The sequence below is a fragment of the Neodiprion fabricii genome, chromosome 2 (assembly GCF_021155785.1).
Source record: "Neodiprion fabricii isolate iyNeoFabr1 chromosome 2, iyNeoFabr1.1, whole genome shotgun sequence".
Lineage (NCBI taxonomy): Eukaryota > Metazoa > Arthropoda > Insecta > Hymenoptera > Diprionidae > Neodiprion > Neodiprion fabricii.
The window spans coordinates 14,090,985-14,118,198 of record NC_060240.1 but is presented as its reverse complement, the minus strand read 5'-3'; the positions used below and the strand labels follow the sequence as shown (position 1 = coordinate 14,118,198).

General features: G+C 39.2%; 1 protein-coding gene across 8 annotated transcripts; it reads left to right on the top strand.

The window, feature by feature from the left end:
• On the top strand, nucleotides 1-26,320 carry LOC124176841. Of its 8 annotated transcripts, none has more exons than XM_046558604.1 (17): nucleotides 1-256; nucleotides 5,102-5,282; nucleotides 7,734-7,800; nucleotides 8,854-8,918; nucleotides 9,316-16,862; nucleotides 17,006-17,136; nucleotides 17,364-18,134; nucleotides 18,221-18,338; nucleotides 18,456-18,586; nucleotides 18,674-18,817; nucleotides 18,974-20,365; nucleotides 20,459-20,877; nucleotides 21,076-21,309; nucleotides 21,597-22,550; nucleotides 22,662-22,791; nucleotides 23,007-23,370; nucleotides 23,509-26,320. In XM_046558604.1, exons 2-17 carry the CDS (start codon nucleotides 5,125-5,127, stop codon nucleotides 25,299-25,301), a joined length of 14,418 nt encoding a protein of 4,805 aa, XP_046414560.1. In that variant the 5' UTR covers nucleotides 1-256; nucleotides 5,102-5,124; the 3' UTR covers nucleotides 25,302-26,320. The 8 variants fall into 8 exon arrangements, with proteins under 8 accessions (XP_046414560.1, XP_046414564.1, XP_046414561.1 ...); XM_046558605.1 differs by lacking the exon at nucleotides 1-256 and adding an exon at nucleotides 1,022-2,201; XM_046558603.1 differs by lacking the exon at nucleotides 1-256 and adding an exon at nucleotides 1,022-3,257.
• Nucleotides 26,321-27,214: the final 894 nt, after the last annotated feature.

Below are 27,214 nucleotides of genomic sequence, written 5' to 3'. Positions count from 1 at the left end.
GGAGGAGCGGCCATAGCGTCGTGTTCGTACTATTGAATACAGAAGTTTCGTCCCTGCCACTCCTCCATATTTGTCCGAGGTTCCGTCATCCCTTGCGATCTTTGCATCGTAAATCCGAGTTTAGTCGGTCAGCCATCATTAATTTATCGTTGTTCACGTATCCCAGGACAAAAGTGTTATTTCGAAAGTGACCTGTGGTGATTAATTAGCTACGCGCAGTATCGTCAACCTGTACCTCGATCTCTTAAAATTTATGGTAAATATGACGATTGTATCATTCCTTCGAACTTTTAAGAGGGAATTATTGCTTCAGGTCAAAACATAGAAAATTGATATTTCTGTTGCGAGCCTCGTGTCTCTTCAATTAGTCTCATTATTTGAACCACGTACATGCATCGTTGCAACGTTTACGACCAGGCCACATCCACAGAAACACTACGTGGTACATGAATTGCCTTAGACTTATTCTTTAGAGTAATTTTTCCTGTCGCAAAAATGTGTGAATAACTATTCTATTTGATAGAGGGACTTTCAGCGGCTATTCTGTACTTGTTAGCACGGATTAGAAACTTTTCCATCATAAAGTATGATTTTCAACAGACTTCTCATTCTTTACCGTTTTGCGTTATGTCATAGCTCGAACCAATTATCTTTACTCTAGAGCATTCTATACTACCATTGAGAGAGTGTGGCGGAACTCTACATGTGTATATAACATACGTATATAGGTATATTGTTGCACATCGGTTTCATGCATACTGTGACATTTGTATAAGTAACAGTTCACAAAGCCATATTTCGTTTGATCATGTTATAGCGTCTATAGAATCTCTTTCGTAATTAGGATACGGCAGTGCATTCAATTAGTACGATCGTGACTAGAGTATCCTTTACTGGTTTTTAACCGTGCGTTATTTATTTCGCATTTGGATAATCCGTAGTTCAGTTATAACTATTCATGCGCTTTACTGCAGTTTTTTCTGGTATTCAAAACGTGTGGTGCAATCGATTCTGAAAAATGTTGTTGCGTTCAATCGACTATTTTTGGTTTCGGATTACATTTTCAGACGATAACCGTAATGGCGGATAAAGTGGTCCATAGAGAGATGCGTGGCTTGCAGGTCCTGGAGAAATTGTGTCGAAGTCATTGTTTGTTCAGGCGTAGTTCATTCTGTAATGATAAAATGGCATCTCGGGCCCCACACGTTACCATATTTGATATGTTTTTTTCTTTTCTACTCCTACCTAACATTTGTTCAAACATATCTCGAATCATCAGCGAATAATAGTAGAGAAGCGTCATGATTGTCGTCAGCCGAGTGATCAATTCTCACAAGGTCCCTGTATCCTTTCCTTTTAAGTAATGTTATACGAATCATAAAATCTGCGTTAAATCTAATAATACTACGGCATATTGTAACTCTACACACTTCCAGTTTAAAAAAAAAAAAACATTCGAATGCATAGTAATCAAAGGTGGTTGTCATGAGAGACAGGAATGACCAAGTTTTGTTTCAACGAATTGTCGCATGAACTGTCGTTTCTCACAGACGTAATACCACAGAGGGTAATTACAATATAAATTTCGACGAGGGTAACGAGTTTGCGAACCGAGTCACGCCGATAGGAAAGTACAACGTATTATCAGTGGAAATGAGTTAAAAATTGAAGGGTTGGCAACACTGTTCAAACAGGCCTCGACCCCGTTTAGGGAGGGGGAAACCCTGCTTCAACTAGTCCTGGAGCGCGCCTGAGCCCAGACTCTGCAAAGTACGATCCACGCCAGCTCCGTCTCGGATAGGCAAAGCCTCAAAATCAAGAGTGGATTTCCTCTTCGCATTTCGGATCTCCCCAGTCTCAGAGTCGAGCTGTCATGGTTACTTTCGTTGAGTGCGGGAGACAGACGATACAAGAAGGAGTGTAGCCGCGCACCTACAACCCTAGGATCCGCATAACCGTGATCAACCGGACTCAATCAGACTTACCGTGTGGCGTATAAAGATATCGCTTGCTCGCCGAGCACTGTCGCCGAGGCTAACGGTTGGCGACGATTCAGTCGCCATCTACCATAATACGCTTGTCGCCCTAACATCCGTCGGAAGCCAACAAACGCATAAGTTTTTCGTCAAAATGTGCTTCGAAAATAACGCGATCTCGTAGGAGTCGATTGCCCTTGTGATAGGTTAAATAATTGTGATCTGGTACGTATACATGTGCCGGTATAGATACACGCGTACTATGCAATAATTATACCATAAACCAGGGACACACCGATCTATATGGGTCTCTGCAAATAATACCGACTCTACACCGTTATAAAAATTATTTTAGGCACAGAAATGGTGTAGTGGAGTGTTTTTTTTTCTCGGGTATAGAGCTGTCTTGCTTATGGTTGTACGGCGTGGCGTGGGCCATTCTCTTTGACACAACACCTCTCTAGTAGTGCAGCGTACTAGTGAATGACTGCCAGGATATATTATATATGCGAAGCTATCTGATGATATTAGAAATGAAAAAATGAGCATAAATATGTGTATACCTCGGTGAGTTGGATGGAAAACTTGTGTATGCACATGCACAAATATATATATATATATACACACATATGTGTGTGTGTGTGTGCGTGCGTGCGTGCCTGCGTGTGTACATATATGTATATGGAGCAGTTTTAACGTCCAGTGGAGCTCATTGACCTCTTGCGTGAGTGTGACTCGCGTGTGCTAAAACAGTGGTACTCAAATAACAAATTAGTACCTCTGGATCCAAACTGGCAATGTGAATTGCACAACGCTACATAGATCATTTTAAACTCAATTGGATTATGAAAACGTTGAGAAAATCCGAAAATACAAAATATTAAACGCCAAACATTTCGGAGTCGGCGTGTACACTGAAAAGTACAAGAGTGATTAATCATTGGGTGCTACGGATTAATTTTGTGAGGTTCCGGCGAAATGTAATTGTTTCAATCATCAAGTTATTCGCAACATGTCCAGTTTCTTCGCGTAATTTTCTCTTGGTAGTAGATTACCGCTAGGCTAAATGCTCCTTGTCTGTGCTTCATTTCCGTACGCACTGAAAATGTCTGTTTTTGGTTGCGTATGCGTTATTCCGTGATGTATCGATACATGCGCACAACCTCGGGAAACGTTGAAAGCAACGATGCGAATCAGCAAACAATCCGCCTGACTTTAATTCAGTCTACCTTACAAATGTCTGATGTCCAGGAATGCGTGGCGTTACATCACACAATTGCAGTATGGACTATAAGTATTTTCTTTATCTGATCGCGTGTGAAATAGTGATCCTCTCAGCCTTTGCTTTTCTCAGCTTCAATCATTGCCTGATCGACCGGATCTGTTTTTCACGTTATGAAAATGGAAATATAAAGTACTTTTTGCTTAATCTATTTTGAAAAAATTCTAATTTAGTGATGCGTAAAGCTAGTGCACTATATGTAAGCTTCAAACGGTTACGCGACTAAAGCGATCCTTATGATATATCAACGGCGGTAAATGGTATATTCGCATTGATAGTCTGCGAGACTAGGAAAGACACTGCGGTGGATCTGAGAGCAGTGGTTTGTCAAATGTTTCAAAATTTATTTTATTACTTATATAAAAAAAATAAATTTGTTCTTCAAAGTTTCCGTGAATTGTCCAGTTAGTCGATCCATAGACATATCATCAGATAGTTGTTGATGGAAACCATCGTGTAAGAGACTTGGTAAACTGTCGAATATGTTTTGAATTCGAAACAAGTCACATTTTTTGCACCCATCCAACGTACGAGGTCGAACTGCGTTTGCCGTGTACATATTGCGCGGACGAGATTGATACTGTGTAGATAGAAAAAGATAAACAACTAGATGTAATGCGATGCAGAAAACGATAAATGTAATATTATACATTCTGATATGAATCAATCTATGCGAATTCAAGAACCCACTGTACGTGTATGTGTTTCACTTCCGGCAACATCGGGAACACGTAGATAACGGTCAATACACATATATGCCTCGGTACCACATACCATGAATATCTTTTGAAACGGTTTCGCTTTGTGTTACTCAAAGTGACTATGTGTATTAAAGTTTAGACCATACTTGTACATGACTAATTTTGTTCACTGACGTGGCTCATTCTAATTGAATCCATACAAAGAATGAAAGAAAAAAAATCAAACTACTTGTTGAAGTACAGAGAACAGGACTCCACTCTTTGAGCAGCCACAGAATTGAAATATTGTATCTCGTAATACATATTATTTAGAGCTGTACAGTATATATACATATTTGTATCAAGCATATAGATATTCATACGCCAGGAAACAAGTCCTTCTCATTCACCGAGTCCTCATGAAATGAACCCTCCTCTAGCACATAAGTTTTGCATGTTGGTTGGAACGGTTGTACAACGCACCTGCTATCTACTAGGTGACAGGGCTGCATGTGCATGCTTAATATAAACTAGAAAAGACATAAAAATTAATTAACACAACGCCGCAGCAGGACCTACGCAATGCTTCTTCAGTATACTTTGAACAATGTTTCGCCTACTTAATATTTTACTTTAAATACGTGTACTTTTCACCCAATTGAAAATTTCTTTGCCAAAATCCATACTGTGAATTCAACCCTGCAAAATTGTCACTTGATAATTCAATCATTTGTATGTATAGATAATGACTATAGAATGGCATGAATAATGAAGCACGATCCAGTAGCCCTCATCAAAAAACCATCCTGCTCTAGCCGTTTCGACTACTTAACTGATTGCTGCAGTTAATTGACTAAGCATATACTCGGCAGTATTGTTAAGGCGCCTGCTGCCACCTTTATCGCTTCGTAGACCTGTCTTATTTCAAAGAGTCGCGATTCAAAAAAGGATTACTTGGATGAATTGAAAACAACCAAAGTTCTGGAATGAGCATGTGAAAAGTCGGTGGTGTTAATCGCGCCTATTTGGCATAGGACTGGTACTGCAAGAACAGTATACTTAGGACATTCAATCCCCACTTCCCTTGAAGATAACGTCGAAAGAAGACGTCCAAGAATATTGATTATAGATGGAAACGATAAACGATTTAATTGTGGACCTAGGTAATCCAAACAACGAAGCCATCATGGACGCATACGACAAGAAGTTTGCGGAGATGCAAAAATACATTCCGTTCTTGGAGGCGATGATTGAGAGGCTCCAGAAGGTCAAGGATAAGTCAAGGGAAGCCCAGTTGCAGAAGATGCAAAGTCTACATGGGATCCTGTCCAACAGCAAAAGAAAGTACGTCACATCCTCGTCATCAAGGGGTCCAGTATACCTATCACTATACCTACATTATATGCAATTACGAGTGATGAGTGACAAAATTAACTGCAACTGACTGAAGATTGGTCGCGGTACAACGATTGGCCAATAGTGGCGACATCCGGTACTAAGAGAAAGCAACAAAATGAGAATCCAAGACGTGGCATCGAGAACAAGAATGTATCATATCCCTTTGTCCTTCTTGTCATCATTCCGTCGACTGACTTCTTGAATTATAAAATCCCGTTTTCCGGCGTTCTTTCGTCATCGGGTTTATATAGGGAAAATCCCCGTTATATCTACATCACGATGCGCTCCTGGTTTGGTCAGTAAATATACGACTAAGCTAAATCAATGCGAATAAATACATACGCCGTTACAACAGTCTATGTATGCAATCGCGAGGTTAAATCTTCGCATAACGGAATTTGGTACTATATCGAAGTGAATCCCATTAAAGAGGTACTTAATACGGGAAATTGTGCAAAAGGCAAATACTTTCTTGCAGTTTATTGGGCAAGACTGACGTATGAGGCTGACTGCGATCAATATGTATTTGTTACTTTTCGTCCGCTCCAACTTTCAAGTAAACTTTGTATTTTACTTTATTGTTTTAAATTTATTATTTTTTCTCTTCTATTTTCTTTTTCGTTGTTTTTTTTTTGTTTTTTATTTCAGTATCTGTAACATTACTTTGCCGGCTGTGTGTAGCATCTTCTTTCACTGTTTTCAGTACTTATGCATCTATTGTGCACAGTTATAATATTTTCACACCTGACGTTGTGGGTTGTCACAAAACCCAGTTGATACACTCATACTATCGTAATTACGTATTTACATCCAACCAGTGTATACGCATAGTAACATGCGAAGCTGACATTGCCTTGTCTCAACCATAGGTGACGATCACAAATTTCTGATACATCCATCGTAATTTTTTGTTTTATATTACGTCTCATTCGTGAAAATATACTTACTTTCATTCGAATAATTCCACTGAGCATCCCTGACATTTCTTCTGTCACAGTGGTTTCATTTACTAGTATGGAAATTGACATTGGCTCGATATCTAACATCTATTTCATCATTCGAAGTTTCTGAGACGTAAGACATTCGTGGAAGAGCGGTTTTTCAGCTATACTGTAGTTGCTTTCTGCAGTCACCGCCTTCTCAGCAATTACAATTATTGTAGTTTGTCCGATTAGTTTTCTTGCGCAGGTGCAGTTGACGGCCAGTTTTTCTTTACCTGCTCCGTTATAACAGTGTTCGGAATAGGGGGATGCTTAAAGCGATGAGAAGGGTAAGAGCGAGGTTGTGCTAGGTGTGTTCCATTTTGGTTGGGTTCGGTCAGATTGTATTAGGGCAATGTGAAACAGAGTGAGCAGCTTCAAGCCGGGAGGGAGTGTCTGTCCTACTTGCGTGCGAACAGCTGATCTATACGATTTACATATTGTCAAAGACGTTGTGGGAACAGCCGTTCGTCTGCACTCTGTTGACGGTCTTCTTAAAATACCCTATGACTTGTGTTTCGCGAGAGGCTGCATTTTCATATGAAATTAAAGCCATGATTTCCACGTCTTAAATTACGTTTTCTGCACTACTCTATTGAAAGGAGTGTTACGATGTGTGTCTTCTGCGTTCGTAGTTAATTGATCTTTCATCTTATTATTCAAACGCTAAACTGGTCAATGATTTTTGCCAGAATAAGGACCGTTAATGCGAGACAAAAGTCACGCAGGGTTCGGTGCTTGGAGCTTTGATCACGACTTTAATTATCTCTCCCGCGTGTTTGTATTTCTATACTTGCGATATATTGATCGTACCGCGGACTGGTAAAGCCGAAAGAAACTACTAGGGAAATCAGGTCTCAGCAACATTTCCTACATATTTTTGAAGCTGAATTTAAATTTGTGAATTATTGAGTCTATAGTATATAATTAGAGTACATGGATTACCTTAAATATTACGCTGTCAAATAACCTTGAAATAAACTTTTCTTCCTTACCTCTAAAATTATGCGATGGGTGTTTCCAATCTATTGATCTATTGCCAATTCCTTATGATGGCTCGGCTAAGAAGACCATACGTAATAATCCCATGTTTTGGACATATCCAGGTTTTTTTCTTTGTCGTGTTTTGAAAATCAATTAACGAGTTTTGGGTCAGTAACTATTGAAACCATTTATTTTTTAGTTATACAATTTCTGTATGGATGGTTTCTCAGGATTCAACAGAATTCAATTCTGTTCAATTGAAATGATATACATGTTATACTAAGAAATGACAATGTACCGTGCTTCATACTGTGACGTCGAAATCTTAAAAGGAGATGTTTAATTAACAGACGCAACACCCATGAATCATGCATCATTATCCATTTTTGTGTGTTTGGGTAAACATTAACTATTGAATATCCTCGTTATACAGGTTGAGGATCGAAACTTTACAGAGATGCGAGGATGTCCTGCAGAAGCTACACAATAAAGTAGAAAAGGTACCTACAATTGTTTGTATCTTCATTATATGCCACACTGTACCTATAGTACGATATTTTCCTACGTGGATTACGTGCATTTAAACTATCAAATCTATTCATAATGATGTGCCGTCTTGTAACTTGAGTTCGATAATTATTGTGTATGCGGAAACACGAATATTTGTTATTACTTCACCAGTTCAAGTGCAACGAAAAGTGTAGCATCATACTTCAAGAATGAACTTCAGGCAATACATATCACATATATGTACACATCTACGAGTGAATTTCGTGGACATTTTTCAGTTTTTACGTTGAAGTTAGTAACGTTAACATAATGAAAGATTGAAAAAGAGTCATCAGCTTGCAACTTGGCAATGACTCTGAATGTGTTGAGTTTTTAGAACGTGAGATTGTTTTTGTTTTATAACAGTTTATTGAGTTTCAGACCCTCCTGAAAATGCGGAATGACAATTTTTCCTGAACATACATCATTAGGTTATCGTAACCAACTTCAATCTCATCAGCTTTCACTAATTTGTCGAAGCTGAAATATAATATATATAATGATGATTTGATTGCAGTCAAAGTCGAATTATTGCAAACACGTCAGGAACCTCTTGCATTTCGACATTATGTCTTTCATTTCAGCAAATTGTCTACGCTAACTTCCTCGTATATGTGTGCAACTTGTGTTTATTACGCCGTGGCGGGTAGTCTTCGTTTTCAAAACTTCATTTTGGCTGATGGCGAAGAAGGAGACCGTATTATTGATTTCGTGAAGAAAACCGAAATGATACTATAAATGTATGCGGGTATTCGAATTTGACTGTGTATTTGTCGAGAAAGTAGGAATGGATATACGTGGAATACGTATTTACCGCCATTTCATGTTGAAAAAAAGGCGGACATTTTCGTATGCGGATTCATATTGACGAGTAATTAAGTTTATTGTTTAATAATCTGCACTGTTTTATTTCGCCCGTTCCCATCTCATACTTCTTAGAGCCAAATACGTATCGCATTAATGCCATTCTATGTTTATTATCACTAATCTTACGCGGATTCTAGGGCAATACGGCAGGCATTAATCCCCTGCACAAAAAATCTGGAGAAAACTCTACGCAAAACGCAAGGTAAGTCGTATCATAGATTGACAAACCAGCATCTTTTAATCGAATATGTTAAATTCGATGGAGGATTCTCAACTTCGGTTTACTAAATAAAACTTCAAAAGAGCAGTCTAGTCCTATGAAAAATTGATTCCTACATCATATTTTTATTAATGCCAGTGCATCACTTTCATAATTACTACTGCAGTAAAACACAATTTTACACAATTTGCACTTATTTGAAAGAATGTTACATATTTCCGTGAACATTGTTCAACATAAAAGACTTTATGTTTTAATTATAATGAACAAGTAAGAATTTAATTTTAAGCCTCACATTATTATGACACCGTACTGTAAATGTATTATTAATATACATTTGTAGAGTAAAATGGAAGAATGATGAGAAATTTTTTTGCAGTTCAAAGGACACGGCTAAGACCAAGTTAGCTGAGCCTTCTCAAGAAAAAATGTTGGAAAATGAAACACCGGCAAGCCCCAGTCCAACTGGCAGCCCTGAACATATGCCAAAATCGACTCCTATTATTATACCCACCGAGCGAAGTGATGAAGCAAGCGCCTGTAAATGTGACAGTAAACCTGCCAGTCCCGATCAATGTGAAAACATACCAGTAACAATCCCAATTATCATTCCCACTGAGCGTAAAGCCGAATGTAAAAATAACCAAAATTCTACGAATCACAATTCAAATAACTGCGGGTCGGATAGCAATGATCCTTTCTCTGAGTGGGATATGCTCGAGGAGTCAGAGAATCAAATTAACAAATCGCGTAGAAACACATGGCAATCTGTGATTGCGCCAGGAACCGATGTAGCTACTGCTGCGAAATTAGTTTGCGATAATTTACCACAAAAAGTCATTCCGGAGGGTAGACCCCATGTACCAATGGCGCCTCGCCATATACCGGCTATACCTGCTCCTTCCTTGGGAGGATTGCGGAGAATTATGCCAACTTTTGATAAGAGTAGGCACGGTAGTACGAGCGCCGGTACGATGCATTCTGATAGAAGGTCACAATCCCCAGTAAATGTACCAGAAGTTCGACTCAAGTCTCCCGATCCAGATATATTATTCCCAAGACTAAAAATTACATCGCCGCGCCAAAAAGACTGTGTTAATCAACCAAAGTTAAGCCCGAAACCTTCTACACCGTTACTGGTCTCACCGCCGTCGGTACTTACTGAACCACCGCTTTCTATAGAGGATCTAGCCGAATTACTGTGCGAGGAAAGTGATTGCGGAAAAAAAGAACAACATAACAAAGATATTGCGGCTAACGATGCAAAATCCAAGACTTCAAAGAACTCTGGGATAGATGATATCGGTAAAACTAAAATGGAAACGCTGGCAGGTAGAAATCAAAGAAGAAATCTGAAGGAAGGCAGCGAAGTATCGAAAGTTCCGAATAGTTTCGTGTTAACTCAAGAAGACATCGACAGAGAAAGTGAAAGGAGATGGGAAGAAATAGATAAACATATTGTTAAATTAACTGCTCGAAGATGCTTACCTCATAAGCATTCGATTTCCTCGTCAAGTTCGAGACCCGAAACTTCCAAAGCTGGTGATACCAAAGTAACACCTTCACCACCTAGAATATCACAGCCGCTATTATCTCCGAGCCTATTGAGCGCAGATAAACCTGTCGATCATAGGAATCTTCCGCCATCTCCGCTGCAAAATACAATGATAGAGAAGGAAAATGAAAAGGAACACCGCTATGCGGATAATTACGAGCGACACCCGCGGCAATTTAGAGATTTGCAAGAAAGAGAATGTGGAGATGACGCTAAAGACATGAATGTAGTTTCTGGTAATCTGTCTCGACCAACGGAGGAGCAAGTAGGAAACATGACATACCCAAATCTTCGGAATAATATGGACCCGGGCTCAAAGACTGACGAAAGCATAAGGAATGCACCGCTTTACCAGAGACGCAGTCAGTCAAATGTTCTGTCCGCTGATGCAGCATGTACGCTTGGCAGGAATGACGAGTACAGGCGAGAAAACGTCGACTACTTCAATAGGAACACGGGAACAATGACGAAAAGAAACCCGTTACTACCTTCACCCATGGCCCCTGAGTTTACTAACTCTCCCCAATGGGGTTCGGGGCCAAATTACAGTGGAAATATTCGTCCCCCGCCCACACAAGCACCCTCCAACACTTACCAGCGCAACCAAAACAATACAAATTTCCATCAAGATATGTGGCAAATGGGGTCAAACTGTCCTCCAGGAATGACCCCCGATTTTCACCAAATGAATGACCCCGAATCTAGAATACCGCAGTTCAATCCCCACCCGCCACCGATCAGACCGATGATCAATCCGGCATCTCGACCGCAAGAAACAAACCGTGGTCTGCACGCCGAAGGCGGATTCAGAGAAGAAACGCCCGGTCCAACGTCCGTGATACCGCCCTTGCTTTCACCGTCCGCCTATCCGACTGGGCCGCAATATCGGAATACCAGAATGGAGAACCGATCCTATGACGCGTCGTACGACAGGCCATCGGACATTTCTCAACCGCGACACACCTGGGACTCGTCAACGACCAGGGTTAGCGATGTTGGATACAGAAGGGACGGCGATTCCGCTCGTGGCAGGTCCGGAAATGACGGACCAGCCTGTAGACCAGGAACGCCCGCACCTTACACCAGGCCTGGCACTCCTTCGTCGCTTTGGAGTCGGGACAGAGAGCGGAATGACAATGACTGGAACCGGCGTGGACGAGGAAGGGAGCGTTACTACAACGACAGGGGTGGTAGAGGCGATTCCAGATGCGGGTTCATACGCGATTCTCGAAGAACAGAGTGGGAACGCGACGGCCATAATGAGAGGGATAATCGAGTTCGGTTGAACAGAGATAACAGAGTTTCCGAAAGAGATCCTCGCATGCGAACCGAGCAGAAACCGCCGAGTCCAGTTATACCCAAAGAGACTGTAGCGGCTACAACGGTTAGAGACCCTCGATTGATAAAAGACGCATTCAATGTAGTCGATTCGGTCAAAGACGTCGTGGGATCATCCGGTGACAGAGATCCGAGAAGACGTATTTCTGAAACAAAGGGAAGCAGAAAGAGCAGCCCGAATGGAATACAACCGAGAGGAAAGGAGAAAAATAAGAACCAGAAATTAATGGAAGCGAAAAATCGCAGAGAATCTGAAGCTGAAGATAAGGAGAGCGATAAAATGTTGAAAGACAAGTTACACTCTCCACTTGAATGTCTGTATGGCGTTATTGATACTAAAGCTAAGACTGGACAAGGTTATGGCCTCCAAAAGTTTAAAATTCCGAAAATCAAACGGCCCGATCCTCCACCTCCTCCGCCAAAAATTGAAACTGCCATCATTGAAGTAAAAGTATCAGAGATCAGTTCTTCTGTAATGCACGAACAATTACCTGTAACAAGTCAGCAAAATGCTAAAGATGAGAAGAATGAAGGCGATCAAATTACGCGAAAGGCGAAAGAGGAAAGTGGAAGAACGGATGATGCGGCAAGCGCATTGGCTGTACATATCTCGAAACCTGAACAACTGGACGATAATAAAGTTCACAATGCTATAAATAACAAAGTTGTTTCGTCAATTGGAGACGATGTTCACGACGCTGTGGTTACTTCTACTCAAGTACATCCCATGATCGATTCTGTCCAACAATTGGATAGTATTGACCCTCCAAAAGAATCAGACACATCTAAGCCGAAAGAAGAAGTAACCAAAGAATGGATCGAAGCTTTAATTAGAAAATCCTTTGAATTTGGCCAGGGAAAACAACTTTTTGACCAAGCGAAATTATTACACAAACTAGGCGAAGCTCTTCATTCAAAGAAAATGAAAAAGATTAAAAAAATTATCGAGTCAGACTCTGAAAGCAGTAGCTCAAGCACAGAAAAAGTCATGGAATCAAGAAAGTTGCAAGTAAGAAAGAAAAGGCGTGTAATTTTTTCAGATAGTTCGGACGAAGAATCATTAGCAGATAGATTAGGTTTGCTCAAAGATACGTTGAATGAACAGAATACCAATGATCCAACAAAAATTGCCGACATTGAGCAGGAGAGCAAACTTAATGCTAGCAGTCAAAATGATAATGACACTGCATCAGAATCTAAACTCGATATTGTGGAGAAATCGAAAAATTCCGACGAAGATGAGAAAGTTTCTAATGCCACAACTGCAGTTGAAGAGTTGGCAATTTCAACGCCAAAGAAAAAGAGAGGCTATAAAAAACGAGGGAAAGGTTCAAAGAAAAAAGAATCAGCTACCGAAAACCCTGTGGACAGCAAGCTGGCCGAATCATATTTACCCAAAGACAATCCGCAGCCACTTGACGAAAATGAAAAAGTTAAGGAAAAGGTGCCGGCAAAAATAAAGAATAAGAGAAGAAATTCGTTGGAAATGTTACAGGAAGATATAAGAGAAATGTTTATAAGTGAAGGAGTTGTTACTGCAACTGGACATCGAATGTGCAGATTGATCAAAGAAGGGAACGGAAATTTGAACTCAACTGTACCAACGCTTCCGAACAGTTCTAGCGACGCGGCCGATAAGAAAACACGTAAATCCGGTAGCAAACATATCATTAATTCCGAAACTGATGAAACAGATTTTGCGGACCAGTTAAAAGCAAATGATTTCGATCAGAATAATCGTAACAAGTATAAAGCTTCTAAAGCTTCGCAACCAGAAGCTACCAAAGGGTCGCATCTCGGTTTACAAAAACGAACTTCCAAACGGGTTTCGAAAGTCATTTCAAGGCAGTATATAGAGTCTTCGGATAGCGAGGACGATGAACCACTGATAAACTCGTTAACGCCGTCCGAGAGTCTCAAGTCTCTCTATAGTTCGCAATCAGAGGCAACAACAGTAACAGAGCCAAGCGAATCGCCGCAAAAGTCCGAAGCTTCGCAATCTCTAGACGCGGAAAAGTTTGAGGAATCGCGGGAAGTGATGTTACGACGTAGCAAACGTATCCCGAGAGTAGTAGTTGAAAAAACGGAACCCAGTAGAATTGACTCTTCCAAGATAATGTTCGAAAGTTCTTCGGATGAAAGTTTTGGCATTGATGTGTCCGACCTGGCTGCAGCCGTCGATATATCCCTCCATCCAGAACCTGAATCTCGACCTGAACCCGAAGTAGTTGTAAGTCTAAGAGTATCTAGAAGAAAAACTCGCATGCAAACCACTGAAACGCACAATCAAAGATCTAAAAACGACAAGTCTGCCAAAACCACCGAAGATAAAGTTGACGATACAATGTCGTTGACTGACGAAGGTAGCGTTCTGTCAGACATCTCCATGTCTGGTAGTAGCACACTCAGTAGAAGGAATACCAAAAGTTCGAATACCAAAAATACAACCAAAGGTCAACAAGATACAAATGAAGAATTGCTGAGTAACATTTTGATCGGGCTAACTGCTAAACCTGCTACAGAAAAAGTCACAGAGGAAATTGAGAAAGAAAGTGATGCAGATGCGGATGAAGAATTGGATGAAAGTATTTGTGATACTGAAGGAATCAAAAAAGGTGTCACAAAGCGAAAAAAGAAAAAGTTCAACTGGCAATTGGGTATTCTATCGAAGAAGAAAAGGAAAAAGAAGAAAACATCCGCTTCAATATCTCCTGAAATTCCAGCATTAGAAGCTGATCTGAATGACAAAACTTTGAATATTGTTGAATCTCTAGACGCGTCGCAAGAACCAGGAAACTCAAATCTATCTCGAAACAATGATACTTTGGATAATGATGACGTTACCTTTCAACAAAGTGTGCCAGGCACAGACTCTGTCAACTCAAATTCTGAAGTAAGAGGGTGTAAAAACATGAACATTCCAGATAAAAAACAAAGCACAGACGATGGTGAGCCAGCCGACATTGAGCATATCACTGATAATGAAGTATACAGTATTGACCAAGTCAACACATTTGAGGATCTAAGCAGTTCGGAAGCTGAAAAGTTACTCGACCATGCATGGACAGGCCAAGAGAGGTATAAGTGTATGTTGTGCACATTTACGGGTAAAAATATTGTTCATCATTATAAATTAAATCATCCTGAAGATGAAGTTCTGATTTCAAGACTCCCGCAATCCGACGCAAAAGTAGCTATTGAAGAATCGAGTAACAGTGATATGAGAAGAGCTGGTCCAAAGTCGTGTAGCAATGAAAAGTTCGAATATAATTGTAGATTCTGCCTTTTTTGTACAACAGATACAAAGGAACTTGCAAAAGAAGCGTTTTATGAACATTGTACTGGTCATACCGGAGAATATAGATTTAAATGTGTCAGCTGCCCATACCAAACTGTTGCGAAATCCTCTCTTAAATCCCATTACTATAAGGTGTGTCGTAAATTTGCGGACAATGTTTCGGTGGCAATCATTGAAGATAGTATACCTGAGGAAGATGCCGTAAACGGTTACATTTGTTCGCTATGCAATTTTGTACAACTAAAGAAGTGCAACATTGAAAAACATTTACTCACAAAGCATCGTTACAATTCCACTGCGAAAATCGTTGAAATAAATATGTCAAAAAGAGTTAATGCAGGATCTAGTACCAAGATTGACTCCACTATAATGCTCAAGGACAATATGGTGGGAAATGATAATGTATCGACTCCTGAAAAAATTAGTGTGACAGTCACAGAAGTGTTAGACCAGACAGATGAAATTATAGAAATTATTGAGAATGCAACGGACATACAACAAGTTCCGATGACAGGTACTGACAGTCCACAAAAAAAAATTTCCATAGCCAATGTGAATACTGAAATAAAAATTACTGAAGAAAGCACTTGCTTGCAAGTACCAACTGATGCTGAAAATAGTGAAAAAGAAGTGGATAACGCAGCAGGCAAGAAAGCATTGGTTGTTGAAAAAATTGGAATCAATGAAAGTATGGAAACAGCATTTGTTTTGCCACAGCAAGAAAACGAAACGTCAACTGTTGGTGGAAACTTGAGTGTCTTTGTATGTCCGCCGGAAGTAGCAATTAAAGAGCATGAGATTCAATTACAAAGGAAAAAAAAGATGCAGGAGATCGTCGAAAATATTGGGATTAAAGTCAACAAAGATGGAATAAATAAATCTCTGTCGATAATCGATAAGCTGAAAGTCAAAATGGATACAAATTCTCAAGTAGATAAGGAACCGAATGCAATAGAGAGAAATAGTCGTGATCCACTTATGAGTTTGCCAGACAAATCCCAGCCGTGCTCGGACATAAATTTATTTCAATCAGATGTGGAAGAAAATCTTTGTGACAAAAAACCGTCCAAATTGAATATAGATGAAAATTCCTTCAATCAAATAACGCTTGTACCTGATTCAAATTTGAACATCTCGATGAATTGCGAAGAAGGTTTGAGCCTTCAAGATAACTTGAATGGTTCAAACAATTCAGAATCAAAGCCAAAAGATCCACTGGTATCCTTTGATGATACGTTGCCAGATTTTGGTAGTGATACGGAGACAAGTGACGTCGAAATGACAAGTACATTTGTACCTTTTGAGTCAGATTCTAGCAACGAACAGTCAGAGAATCAGATATCGCAAGATGTCAACTCGTTACTGAAGGAAACTGCAACTGATAATAATGCTTCCGCCAGAGGTCTCATGGCTATCACAATTCAGAGACTTGCAGCTCAGCTACAGAGCGCAAAGACTGGTATGTCTAGTCAAGCTACAGATGATGAGCAGATGAACGTTGACCAGGTGAATGATGAAAAGATCATTCCGGAAGCACCTGATGTTGTACCATTATCCCATATTAAAGAACTCTGGAATAACCAGTTTACTAAGCCTAAAGAAGCCAAGCTCGAACCATCAGATGACTCGAGTCCACCAAAGACTTTGATTAGGATACGACGACTGAGCGGTGACAAACTTTCCGTGCCTTCAAATCCAGTCGAGGCTCACGAAGAAAATCAATTATCCAGCACTGGTACGAAAATAAAATTCCGTTGTTATAGAATGTCTTTGCAGCAACGTTAGGGTTTTTTTTTAATTAGCACTATGAATGTATTAAGGCAGCTTTTCCGTGTACATTATCATACCGTTTCATAATCCCGTAATATTTTACACCAGAAGGCAGTGCTTCGGACTTGGGAGTGGATGTTCTACAGACAGACACAGAAGAAGAATGCTCGTTTTTACGAATAGAAAATGTTGTCAGTCTTGCTCCAACAGGGGATGATGCAGAGGATGAAAGTTCTATAGTAAGTAATCCCTATAATATCAAGTTTGTAGGTCAGTTGTTTTTAATTTTAATAATTTTTCCATACACATTGTTTGGCGAATATGTAGAAGTTGAAACTGTATGCCCAATATTCAGTGAAATATCTGATCAATATCTGTTGAAGCCTTGCCGCTTATTAGTTATATAATTTAACACTGTCGGGATTGTTTTAGTCAGCTAAAGTCTTTATTTCTTTGTTTTATTTAGATCAGCGATATAAGAAAAGCTGTGGAAACGTCGCCCGTGAAACCCAGGATATCAATATTGAAAAAGAGCCCAATTATTCTACAGAAAGTGGGAAATAGGTCTGTTTTAAATCAACGGCTTATGAACACCATGAACAACACTGGGGAACCCTTAAAAATAATTCCACTGAAAAGTCTCCCATCTACTTCTCAAACCTCGAACAAGCAAGTCGTAACCAATATTGTACCAGTACAATCTACTTCAAAACTTCAAAACAACACGCACCTAAAGAAGTCAGTTTTTATGCCAAAAATTGTGAAAACAACTGGCACAGCCACAATAGCCACACAAGTAAAACCAGCTGGAAGTGTTCAAGTCCCTGTGAAACCAAATTACAAAATAATCAAGCTCACAAGAACAGCAACATTGCTCAAGCACAAGGAATGCGTGGCGCAATCAATTGCTATAAAACTTAAATCACCAGAAGCTTATCAGTTGATGTTGACGCCTGCGAAATTGTGTCACATGTTCAAGTGTATGGCACGTGACTGTACTTATACAACAAGCTCGTTAGAGTACTTCAAAAAGCATTGCAACGAACACGAGAGTGTCTGTGTCAAAGAAAAAGCGATTCGACCTTTCGGATATCAAAACTGCGCTTATTGTTGTACAGTTTTAGATGATTGGGATGCAATGGAAGCGCATTTGATAAATCGACATGCGCACTGCCGGTATCAATGCAGATTTTGCTTTTACAGAGCTGTAACTCAATCTTATGTAGAACTACATCAGGTACGACGTTGTATTATTAAAAATTAACCAGAGAGACTGGTGTACATTATTTGCTATAGTGACATATAACTTGACGTGATTTTCAGGCTGTCAGTCATCCAAGTCAGGTTATAACTGTGTTGCAAGGCAAGGCGATTCACGATAAAATACCTGATGAACGCATGGATCGTAGCGAATGTGTAAAACCATTTATATGCCAACAAGGTGAATTATCCTACTTATAGTTTATATGTAACTTGCAGAAATACCTAAAAAGCACCCAAATATCAAATATTCTTTCTTTAGAATAGACAGCACTATAGTGACAATTTCGAATTTCAGAATGTTGGAAGAGTTTTTACATTCCTGAGAAGTTTATTTCACATTTGAAAACAAAACATGGTCCACTACTCTCGATATACAAATGCCACTTGTGTGCTCAAACAAGTTTGAAACCAGAGCAGCTTGTGTCTGTAAGATTTCGCGATTACATTCTGAATAATTTACTTGACATTTTTCAACTGTTATTACCTATTTTACCTAATATTCGTCTTCCACAGCACTACAAAATCCATGGAATATACAAATATCAATGCATGTACTGTGTCAATGGGTCTGACATGTTGTGGGAGCTGCATAATCATCTTAGCAACGTTCACTGTAATCTACCACCACATGTCATTGAAAGAAACCTTATGTCACAGGTAAATTGATAAGAAAAAATGTATGAATAGTAACCGTAGACATTTGTTAACTTAAGCTTAAGATTATCACCAAGTCTTGCCAATATTTGCTGTTGTGGCAAGTAAAGGTTTATTGGATTTTGTAAAATAACTCAAAGTGTTTTCTCTTCGCCACAGGTAACAAAGGAACAAAATGTGATTGATCAATTGATAGTAAAAAACGTGGAAGACGATTTCAAGTATACAGATCTTGTAACCAACATTGAAGAAATCCCTGAAGAATGTTGGCAACTGGCAAAACCTCAATCTCAAAATGATGACCAAAGTACTTCAAAAAATTCCAGCAGCACATCGCCGACAGAGATATTCCTGAGCAGTTCGGACAGAGGAGTCAACATAAGCTTATTAAAGAGAAATTTGTTTTCTCAAATTTCTGAAAGTGGTGAGACCCAGAGTAACGCTACAGGAACACCAGCAATGTCACGTTACACTATACAGGACACCAATGAGGATGAAAGTCTTGACAATAGGATATCTATTCCCGAGGTAGATGACCCGAACGAGTATTGTATACCGCTAAATATAGAACTTCTACCAGATAAATCACACATTGACAAGTCAATCAGCAATTCGTCGTTAGGGCAATCCCAGGAGCACAGGCTCAAAACTTGTTTATCATTTGAATATTCTGCCAATAATGACAGTGATGGCTGTCCAGATGTTGGTAACTCGCAAAAATTAGTCGAAGAATCTGATTTGAGGAAAACATTATTAACTATTGAGAATGCAGCAGATCCATTGAGTTTAAACACACATTCAAATTCCCTCGAACAATTAGTGAGAGATAAGGGTGTCAAACGTTCTGACAGCTTGAATAATTTTGCGCATGATGGATATTCTGATTCATCGCCAATAGCCATAGATTCAACTGAAAAGAAAGCAGAACCCTCAGACGATAGCGATATAGAAATATTGGAAGACAACACGCAGACTGTAACAAAATCCAGCAAACCTGAAGTTAAAACGACTGAAAATGCTAAAACGCATTCTCAGATATCAACAAGTACCGCAACAACCAGTGATAAAACTGAGGAAACACAATCTGTTATGGAAAGTAATAGCAGCGATACAAATCTGAACATTACTCCGAATACTAACTTGGAAACAACTTCCAACGCAGTTAGGCAGCTGCTTACTTTAGATGATATAAAAGATACAGGGTTCACCGGCAGCGACTTGTACAAATGTGGAAACTACAATTGTAGCTTCAATTCGGATACACCAGAGCTGTTAAAATGCCACCTATCAAATTGCACAGCCGACAATGACATTAAATCCCTAATTTGTGCGCACTGCAAGAAACGTTTTGTTAAAGTGGGATTTTTGCTGGAACATTTGAAGACACACAGCCTCAAACGCTTTGGATGCTCATTGTGTTCAATGAGATGCACAATGCCGTATCAAGCTATGTCTCACATGAAGTCTAAACATAAATTCGCTTCTAACAAATTAGTGCCTGCAGACCCCAAGAACCCATCAACCGATGGCCTCTTTGTTGTCCAACCAATAGTTAGTATGAATGCAATCCAAGAGTTTGTTTATTCGTGTTTGAAATATACATTTGTTAGGTATGATTATAAAACAGGTGTCATTATATTTCAGGGTGGAGCAACAGAGAAAGGAAGGGGGAAAAAACGAACACCCACAAAAGTGTCAGATAAGGAAAACGAGAAATCCATAGATGTTGAAAAGCTATCCTTTAATCCTGATGAAATCGAGTCCCTGCCACGCCAAGCTATTTATAATCGAGAAGTGATGTGCGCAGTTTGTCCATATAGAACTAAAGTAAGAACAAACATGATTCGACACCTGCAACTTCATGCTAAGGATGAAAGTGTACCTGAATCTGGTCCTGTGAATCCAGTACCATGTTTGGATAAAAAGGAAAGAATGTTTGATAAGATGGTCAACTTGGCTAGCAGTTCGCATCAGAATGGGCGAATGGGCAGCAAATCGCGCGACGTGAACAAAGAGAATACCGATGATGCATCTTTGCCTCAGTTTGTACCAGAACACAAAAGGTATGTTTCTTCACTGCCGTTATCGAAACTGAAATTACAGTGTTAGTTCTGGCATGTGCACCGCAAAATTTTTTTTCCACAATCTGCTTTGGAGGGATCTTGTTACACTAAGGATCTACAGGAAGACGCACTTTGATAAATGAAATTCGAATGCATGTCGGTGTCATCACAATTACCTAAATTTGAATTTCACCCTAGATATGTGTGCGGCGTTGCCGAATGCAATTACCTGACAGTTGACGACACGATGTTACGCTGTCATCTAAAAGCCCTACATTCAGACGAACCATATTTCCGCTGCCCTCACTGCTCGTCACCCCAGCCAGGACAAGAGACCCAAAACATAGGGATAGACAAGATGGGGATTCACTTGAAAATGCACGACACTAGATTATATAAATGCTCTCATTGTAATCACCACCATTATCACAGGTTTGTACAGCGTGGCAAATTTGACTCAGTTATGCTTGCTTACCGGGATGTTTTGCAAAGAAATATATGTCAAATTTATATTGTGGACGTCAGATCATCTCTGAAGATCATTTGACGCAAACGGCATGTTATTACAAACATCTTACTGATGTATATTTTGCTACATGGGTCCTTGGAAACCTATCTCAATCCTTCCAGGCACAGATAAATTTGTCAGATGTTTCGACAACTTTCAATTCTTGATAAGTAAATTCTATGTCGTGTAATAGTTTTAAATTTGTAAACAGGCACGTTGTGGAGAGACATCTTTCAGACAAGCACGGGGATAAACGGCCGTTTGTGAAAGTAATCAGAGAACCGGAAAGCGTTGAAACTACTCAGAACGTACAAGATGAAGTGGAAGATGAAGGTCCGGATCGTGATGGTAATCACTGGAAGTGCAACTTGTGCGATTATAAGTGCATATATAAAAATGAAATGATTTCACATGCGTCGACAGAACATGAAGAACGGTCTCAGTTTAAGTGCGGCGAGTGCAGTTACAAGACAACTGGGAAAATTAATATTGAACAACACTTTGTTTCGAGACACCCCGAGGAGCCTCAAATAAAATATGATATGATCTACCAAAAACTTAAAGGTGGTCTGAAAAAAATCGGGGAGATGACAGATCAAGGCACAAATGACGAACCATTTGACACAACGCCTCTGTGGAGGCGCGACATGCCCAGAATAAGACACATTCGGGGTATCCTTCTAGAGGACGAAGAAGCTGCAGCTGCGACTGATTCTCCTGTCAAAAGCGCCAAGCGCAAGAGTGAAGGAAGTGATATTATAGGCAAACAGGCAAAGTTTAAACCCAGTAAATCGACTGCCAGTGAAATAGGGAAATCTAGTGATGAAAAAGTTAAAATAATAACAGCCAAAACCACTGAAATGAAGAAAGGAACTGAACCAAATAGCCCAATTAACGAACGAGTGAGCAAGATTCGTGCTGTTGACAAATTACGATTGTTAGATAAAACTGAAGATGATAAACTACCCGAGAGCTTGGAAAATCCGGTGACTGACACTAGCATTTCAGAAGACTTTAGCGAATTGAGCGACTCTGAAATGGGCCAGTTTGGCCCTTACGGAAAACCAAATGGTACCTTGTACGTGTGCACACTCTGCAACTATTTTGAGACGAGGTATAAGCATGATTTAAGGGATCATCTCTACCGAGAATTGAAGTACAAAAAGTAAGTGGCATTAAATATCTTGTTATCCAACTAATAAATCAATTTACAATATAAGGTATTGTACAATGCTGATGAAAATGAAAAATCTTCAACGTAGCATGATTCTTACAGATGGCATTGCAGAGCTTGTGGTTTTTTGTCTGTAAATCGTCACACGCTAGTCAAACATTTTACTAAACAACATCCTGGCGAAGAGCCAGACCATGAAATGCTTACCCCTGATAATTCAATTGAGGAGTGGGTGAGTGTATATGTTACTGTAGCCAGTCTTTTTTTTCTTTGTATACTCACAATTTACCAGAAATGTTATATGCAAAATCAAGGAGTTTGTTGGTAGATGATTAAGATGAAAAAAATTTTATATTGCATTGCATATCGCAAAGACATCCTGACTAAATTGTTTTGCAGTAGCTTATTAGGAATATCCGTCAATACATCATAATTTACACTTTTCAGGTAACAACTCTATTGCAAAGACAAACAAGTATTATTAAAGGAATAACGAAAAAATCTAGTTCAAAAGCAAAAGTCGATAAACTTACTCCATCTGGGCCTTCTCAAGTATCTAGACAGTTCAAGAAGTCAGCGAAAGAAATTAACCCCTCTGTACAAACAGTAATAAAAGCAACTGATGATACTTCGAAAACTTTTGACTTGACACATGCTATTAGTAAATTGCAAGATAGTTCCATTGATGCCAATATGGAGGCAGATGTCGACGATGAGGACAGTAGAGATAATAACGATCTTGTCATTGATCTGAAAGATGATAATTTAGAAGAAGCTGAAGTACAAAAGGAAAAAACAACATCTACCAAATGTAAGGTTTATTATTACTATTATTTTAATGTTAGATAATTTAATACTTACCACATTGTGTTATGAACAGAATGATATGACAATATGATATGACATAATTGATATAATTGATATGACAATAAATTTTTTAACGTTGCAGCTCGAGATAGCAAAGACGGAGAAAAAACTCTATTATGCAAACATTGTAACATGAGGTTTGCCAGGCTACGAGGATTCAAACTGCATGTACAAGTGGCTCATCTGAAACGTCTGGATTTCCTTTGTCCATATTGCGATAGAAGTACCAATTCTGAAGTGTTGATGCGCCAACACATTACTGCCAAGCATCCTGATTTACCGGTCAAAATTATTCATAATCCTGCAGCTGGGGGTCCCGAATTAACTAAAGAGTTTTGGGAAAAGGAATATGGTTTGGTTTGTTCCGGCAAAACGAAAAAACGCAAACGTCAATCAAGTGCAGCCGATCTGAATAAATTAAAGGATGATACAGATAGAACCGCTTGTCGCGATGTATGCGATTTGTGTGGTTTCAGTGCACTGAATTTGACAGGTTTTAAAGCGCACATGCGCATGCACGCAAATAAGAGTACTATAAAATGTGGCCATTGTGCATTTAGCGGATCTGCTGATACCGACGTTTGGCAGCATTGGAAAGTCAGCCACCCGCATGCACCATTTAAAGTTGAAGAACTCTCAACGGCTGGTCCATCCAATCGAAGCCCGGTACTGAGTGAGGAAAAAAAGAGTAGGATCGAAGAATACAGTGATGATGTTGAAGAAGAACAAGTTCCTTTAGCTGGCGATACATCGGAAAAACTTATCTTTTGCTGCTTTTATTGTAGCTTGCATAGTAGTTCACTAGATACTGTTAGAAGTCACTGGAAAATGATACATAAGGAACGAAAAGATGAAAATGATCCTTCAAAATGGAAAACTGGTTTACCATTCAAGTACAAAACGATGTGCATGCCACTGCAGAGCTCAACTCAAAATCTTCTACAATGCAGCTATTGTGACAAGAAGGGAGTCAAAGCAACACTGAGAGTCCACATACGTCGGAAGCACAGTCATCTACCGCCCCGGTTTATCAAACTAGATGACATGGCAGAGCAAGGTTGGACTTGCCAGTGGTGCAATGAATTTTGCGAAACAGAGGAAAAAATGAATCATCACCAAGACATGTTCCACTCGCATTTGCCTTTGCATTTTAAGAAACAAGAATGCGAAGAGCAACACAGGGGATACAGTTGCCCCGAGTGCTCCTTCACCTCCGTATCCATTGGGGGTATGCAAAAGCACGTCGTGAAGCATGTGAACTTTTTAACGTGTAAATATTGCAACGCAGCGTTTGCCAGCCAAAATCTGGTAGCAGCGCACAACGCTGAGTTTCATCCAGGATTGGAATTGAAAATAGACAGTATATCCAACTACGATTCACTCGTTACGAGCATGATGTCCAAAGTTAAATGGAGTAAGCCCAAGCAGTGGGTCATGAGTACGACTATGACCGGAGAAACGAAAGTCGGAACTGAGCCTAAGAAGCATGCTGTTGCTAAGAAGTCAACAGCAAAGCCACCATCACGTGTTCAATTTTCGCCTAACAAAATGCGATGCGTTGCGCGAAAATCTACTAAAACGTTAACAAGGCATTCATCAAGCTTTCTGGTCAATTCTAGCAGAGACCATTTAGGAGCAAGCTCTCCGAACAGTGATAGAAATCCAATGAGAAGTCCTGCTGGATTTTCTTACTATCACGTCACCAGCCCACCGATCAGCTTGGCTAGTCTGAGTACATATATGTCAGTAGGTGGACATCAGATGAAGGTAAACTGTGCGACACTTGGTCAGTTGATGAACATAAATCCCAGAGTAATGGTGAAAGATCTTAGGCAAGATCTTAAAAGTTCAGCGCTATTTTCAAATCGTACATAAAAGAGTTTTTGTCCAGTAACGATTACACAGTCTGATACATGTCAAGGATCCATTGATACAACAAATCATGGTTATATTTTTCTGAATCATTATAGTTTTTCACGTACACATTACTTTTCTTTAGTACAAAATCCTCAACAAGATCATCAATCTCAATGTCTAATAGCAGGAACTATCGCAGCTTGCATGTTCTTTTTATTTTGTATAATAGTGAATTTATGTTGTGGCAGCATTTCCCATGAAATATTATTATTCCCATTAAGTGTATATCCACATTCAGTATTTCCATATCACCAAATGACTATTGTCAAGCATTTATGCATATAAAATGTCGGTTTGTACGATAAACAACGATAACTAACTAATGAATCATTTTATGTGCAGTGAACAAAGTCTTGCAGTGAAAAAGTTATATATGACATGATTTATGCACCGTATCATGCTTGATTTAACTTTATTATTATGAAGAAATTCATGAAAAAAGTTCAGTGGGACAAATTATTAATGTAACTATATACATAAGCAAATCTCTAAATTTGGTTTCATTATTGAACTTTGAGGTTTCTTGGCAATTAAATTGCCAATCTTCTAAAGCTACTCCGAGAAACTTATTGACGACTTGCAGTTCTAGTAGGCAATTAAATACAATCACGACTTGTGTATTGAAAAAAAAGCTTTTAAGTTTTACGTAGTATCTAAAACTAATTAAATGCGATATGCACAGCTTTGTTTCATCCATGAAACTACAAGTTCATGTCATTGCATACAATGTCGATATATCGTTGAAGTTTCATTTTAATTCAAATTTAGTTTTTGCCACTTAATATTCCTGATATTTCATTTTTACATGAATTTTCCTCTTTTTTTTTTCATTCATATGGAGCAGGAGATTAGGGGATAGTTGGTTTTTGAAAGACAAGACTGAGAAGTGTCCGGAAGCTTAGAACTAGGCTTAGACCTTAGGAACTGTATATACACTGTACCATAAAAACGTGAATAAATATTTTTGATTTTTATAATTATGCATAAATAATCTGTGTTAAAATTAGTTTTAGCCGAGGCCAAAATAACTTTGGAATGAGTATCAGAAAATATCAAACTTTGCGCCCAAACTTTGCATACCTTGCATGTTCAACGTCAGTTGTACACATAGTAGTGAAACCATGTGATTATATAAAAAATCGTAATAAAATGGAAGTGTTGTTAAAAATCAAAAAATTATTGGAATAAAAGTGCAAAGGAGTTTGACCAAACTGTCTGAAAAATCTCCAGTTTCGGAAAATTTTCAAAAACTGCCATAAATTGATCTAAGTTCTTAGCAAACATACAGCTTTGTTGAAGAATTAGTTGCACCAAAAATCAATACTTTTTATCAATTTTCCAACGATAATTTCTATAAGAAACCATAAACAAAGCATAATAAAATTGTGAACAAATGCTGCGTTTCATTTCAAATGGCTTTGAAGTAATCAAAAATCCGATAAATTCGTTCATTTACTGTTCACGCCTGGCGCGGTCAGTTCAGCTCTAGTTTCAACGCTTAAAACCAGAGGGCAGGCGGGTACCACTTGACCTGATAACCGCGAGCACGCGGATTTTTTTGTTAGATGGGTTCCTAGATGGGTCTCGGCAGTAAAGACGTGTTGACACGGTGCTAGAAATCGGTCCGAGTTCTCGGATAGAAGTTTAGTAACTTAAATTTCACCATCATTTTGCGCTCGGAGGAATCCAGATAGCGCTGCGGTCGAAAATGTGAAGTTGAATTGTAATTATTTACATGCTACCAACAGTGCAGAATCCTAAATAGATAACGCAATTGAATCATAACCTCCACTGTGCTCGAAAAGGTAACTTGAATGTTTTCTGTTTAATCTTGTAATTTCCCATTCCTATATATTAATTAATGCATTTCT

What these genes read in the sequence shown, in the direction of transcription:
- LOC124176841 (XM_046558601.1), top strand. Translation starts at nt 5,068, where the DNA reads ATGGAAACGATAAACGATTTAATTGTGGACCTAGGTAATCCAAACAAC. An exon ending in ACCATTTATATGCCAACAAG is followed by an intron (nt 18,339 to 18,455) that starts GTGAATTATCCT and finishes TTCGAATTTCAG; the next exon opens with AATGTTGGAAGAGTTTTTAC. An exon ending in CGAGAATTGAAGTACAAAAA is followed by an intron (nt 22,551 to 22,661) that starts GTAAGTGGCATT and finishes TGATTCTTACAG; the next exon opens with ATGGCATTGCAGAGCTTGTG.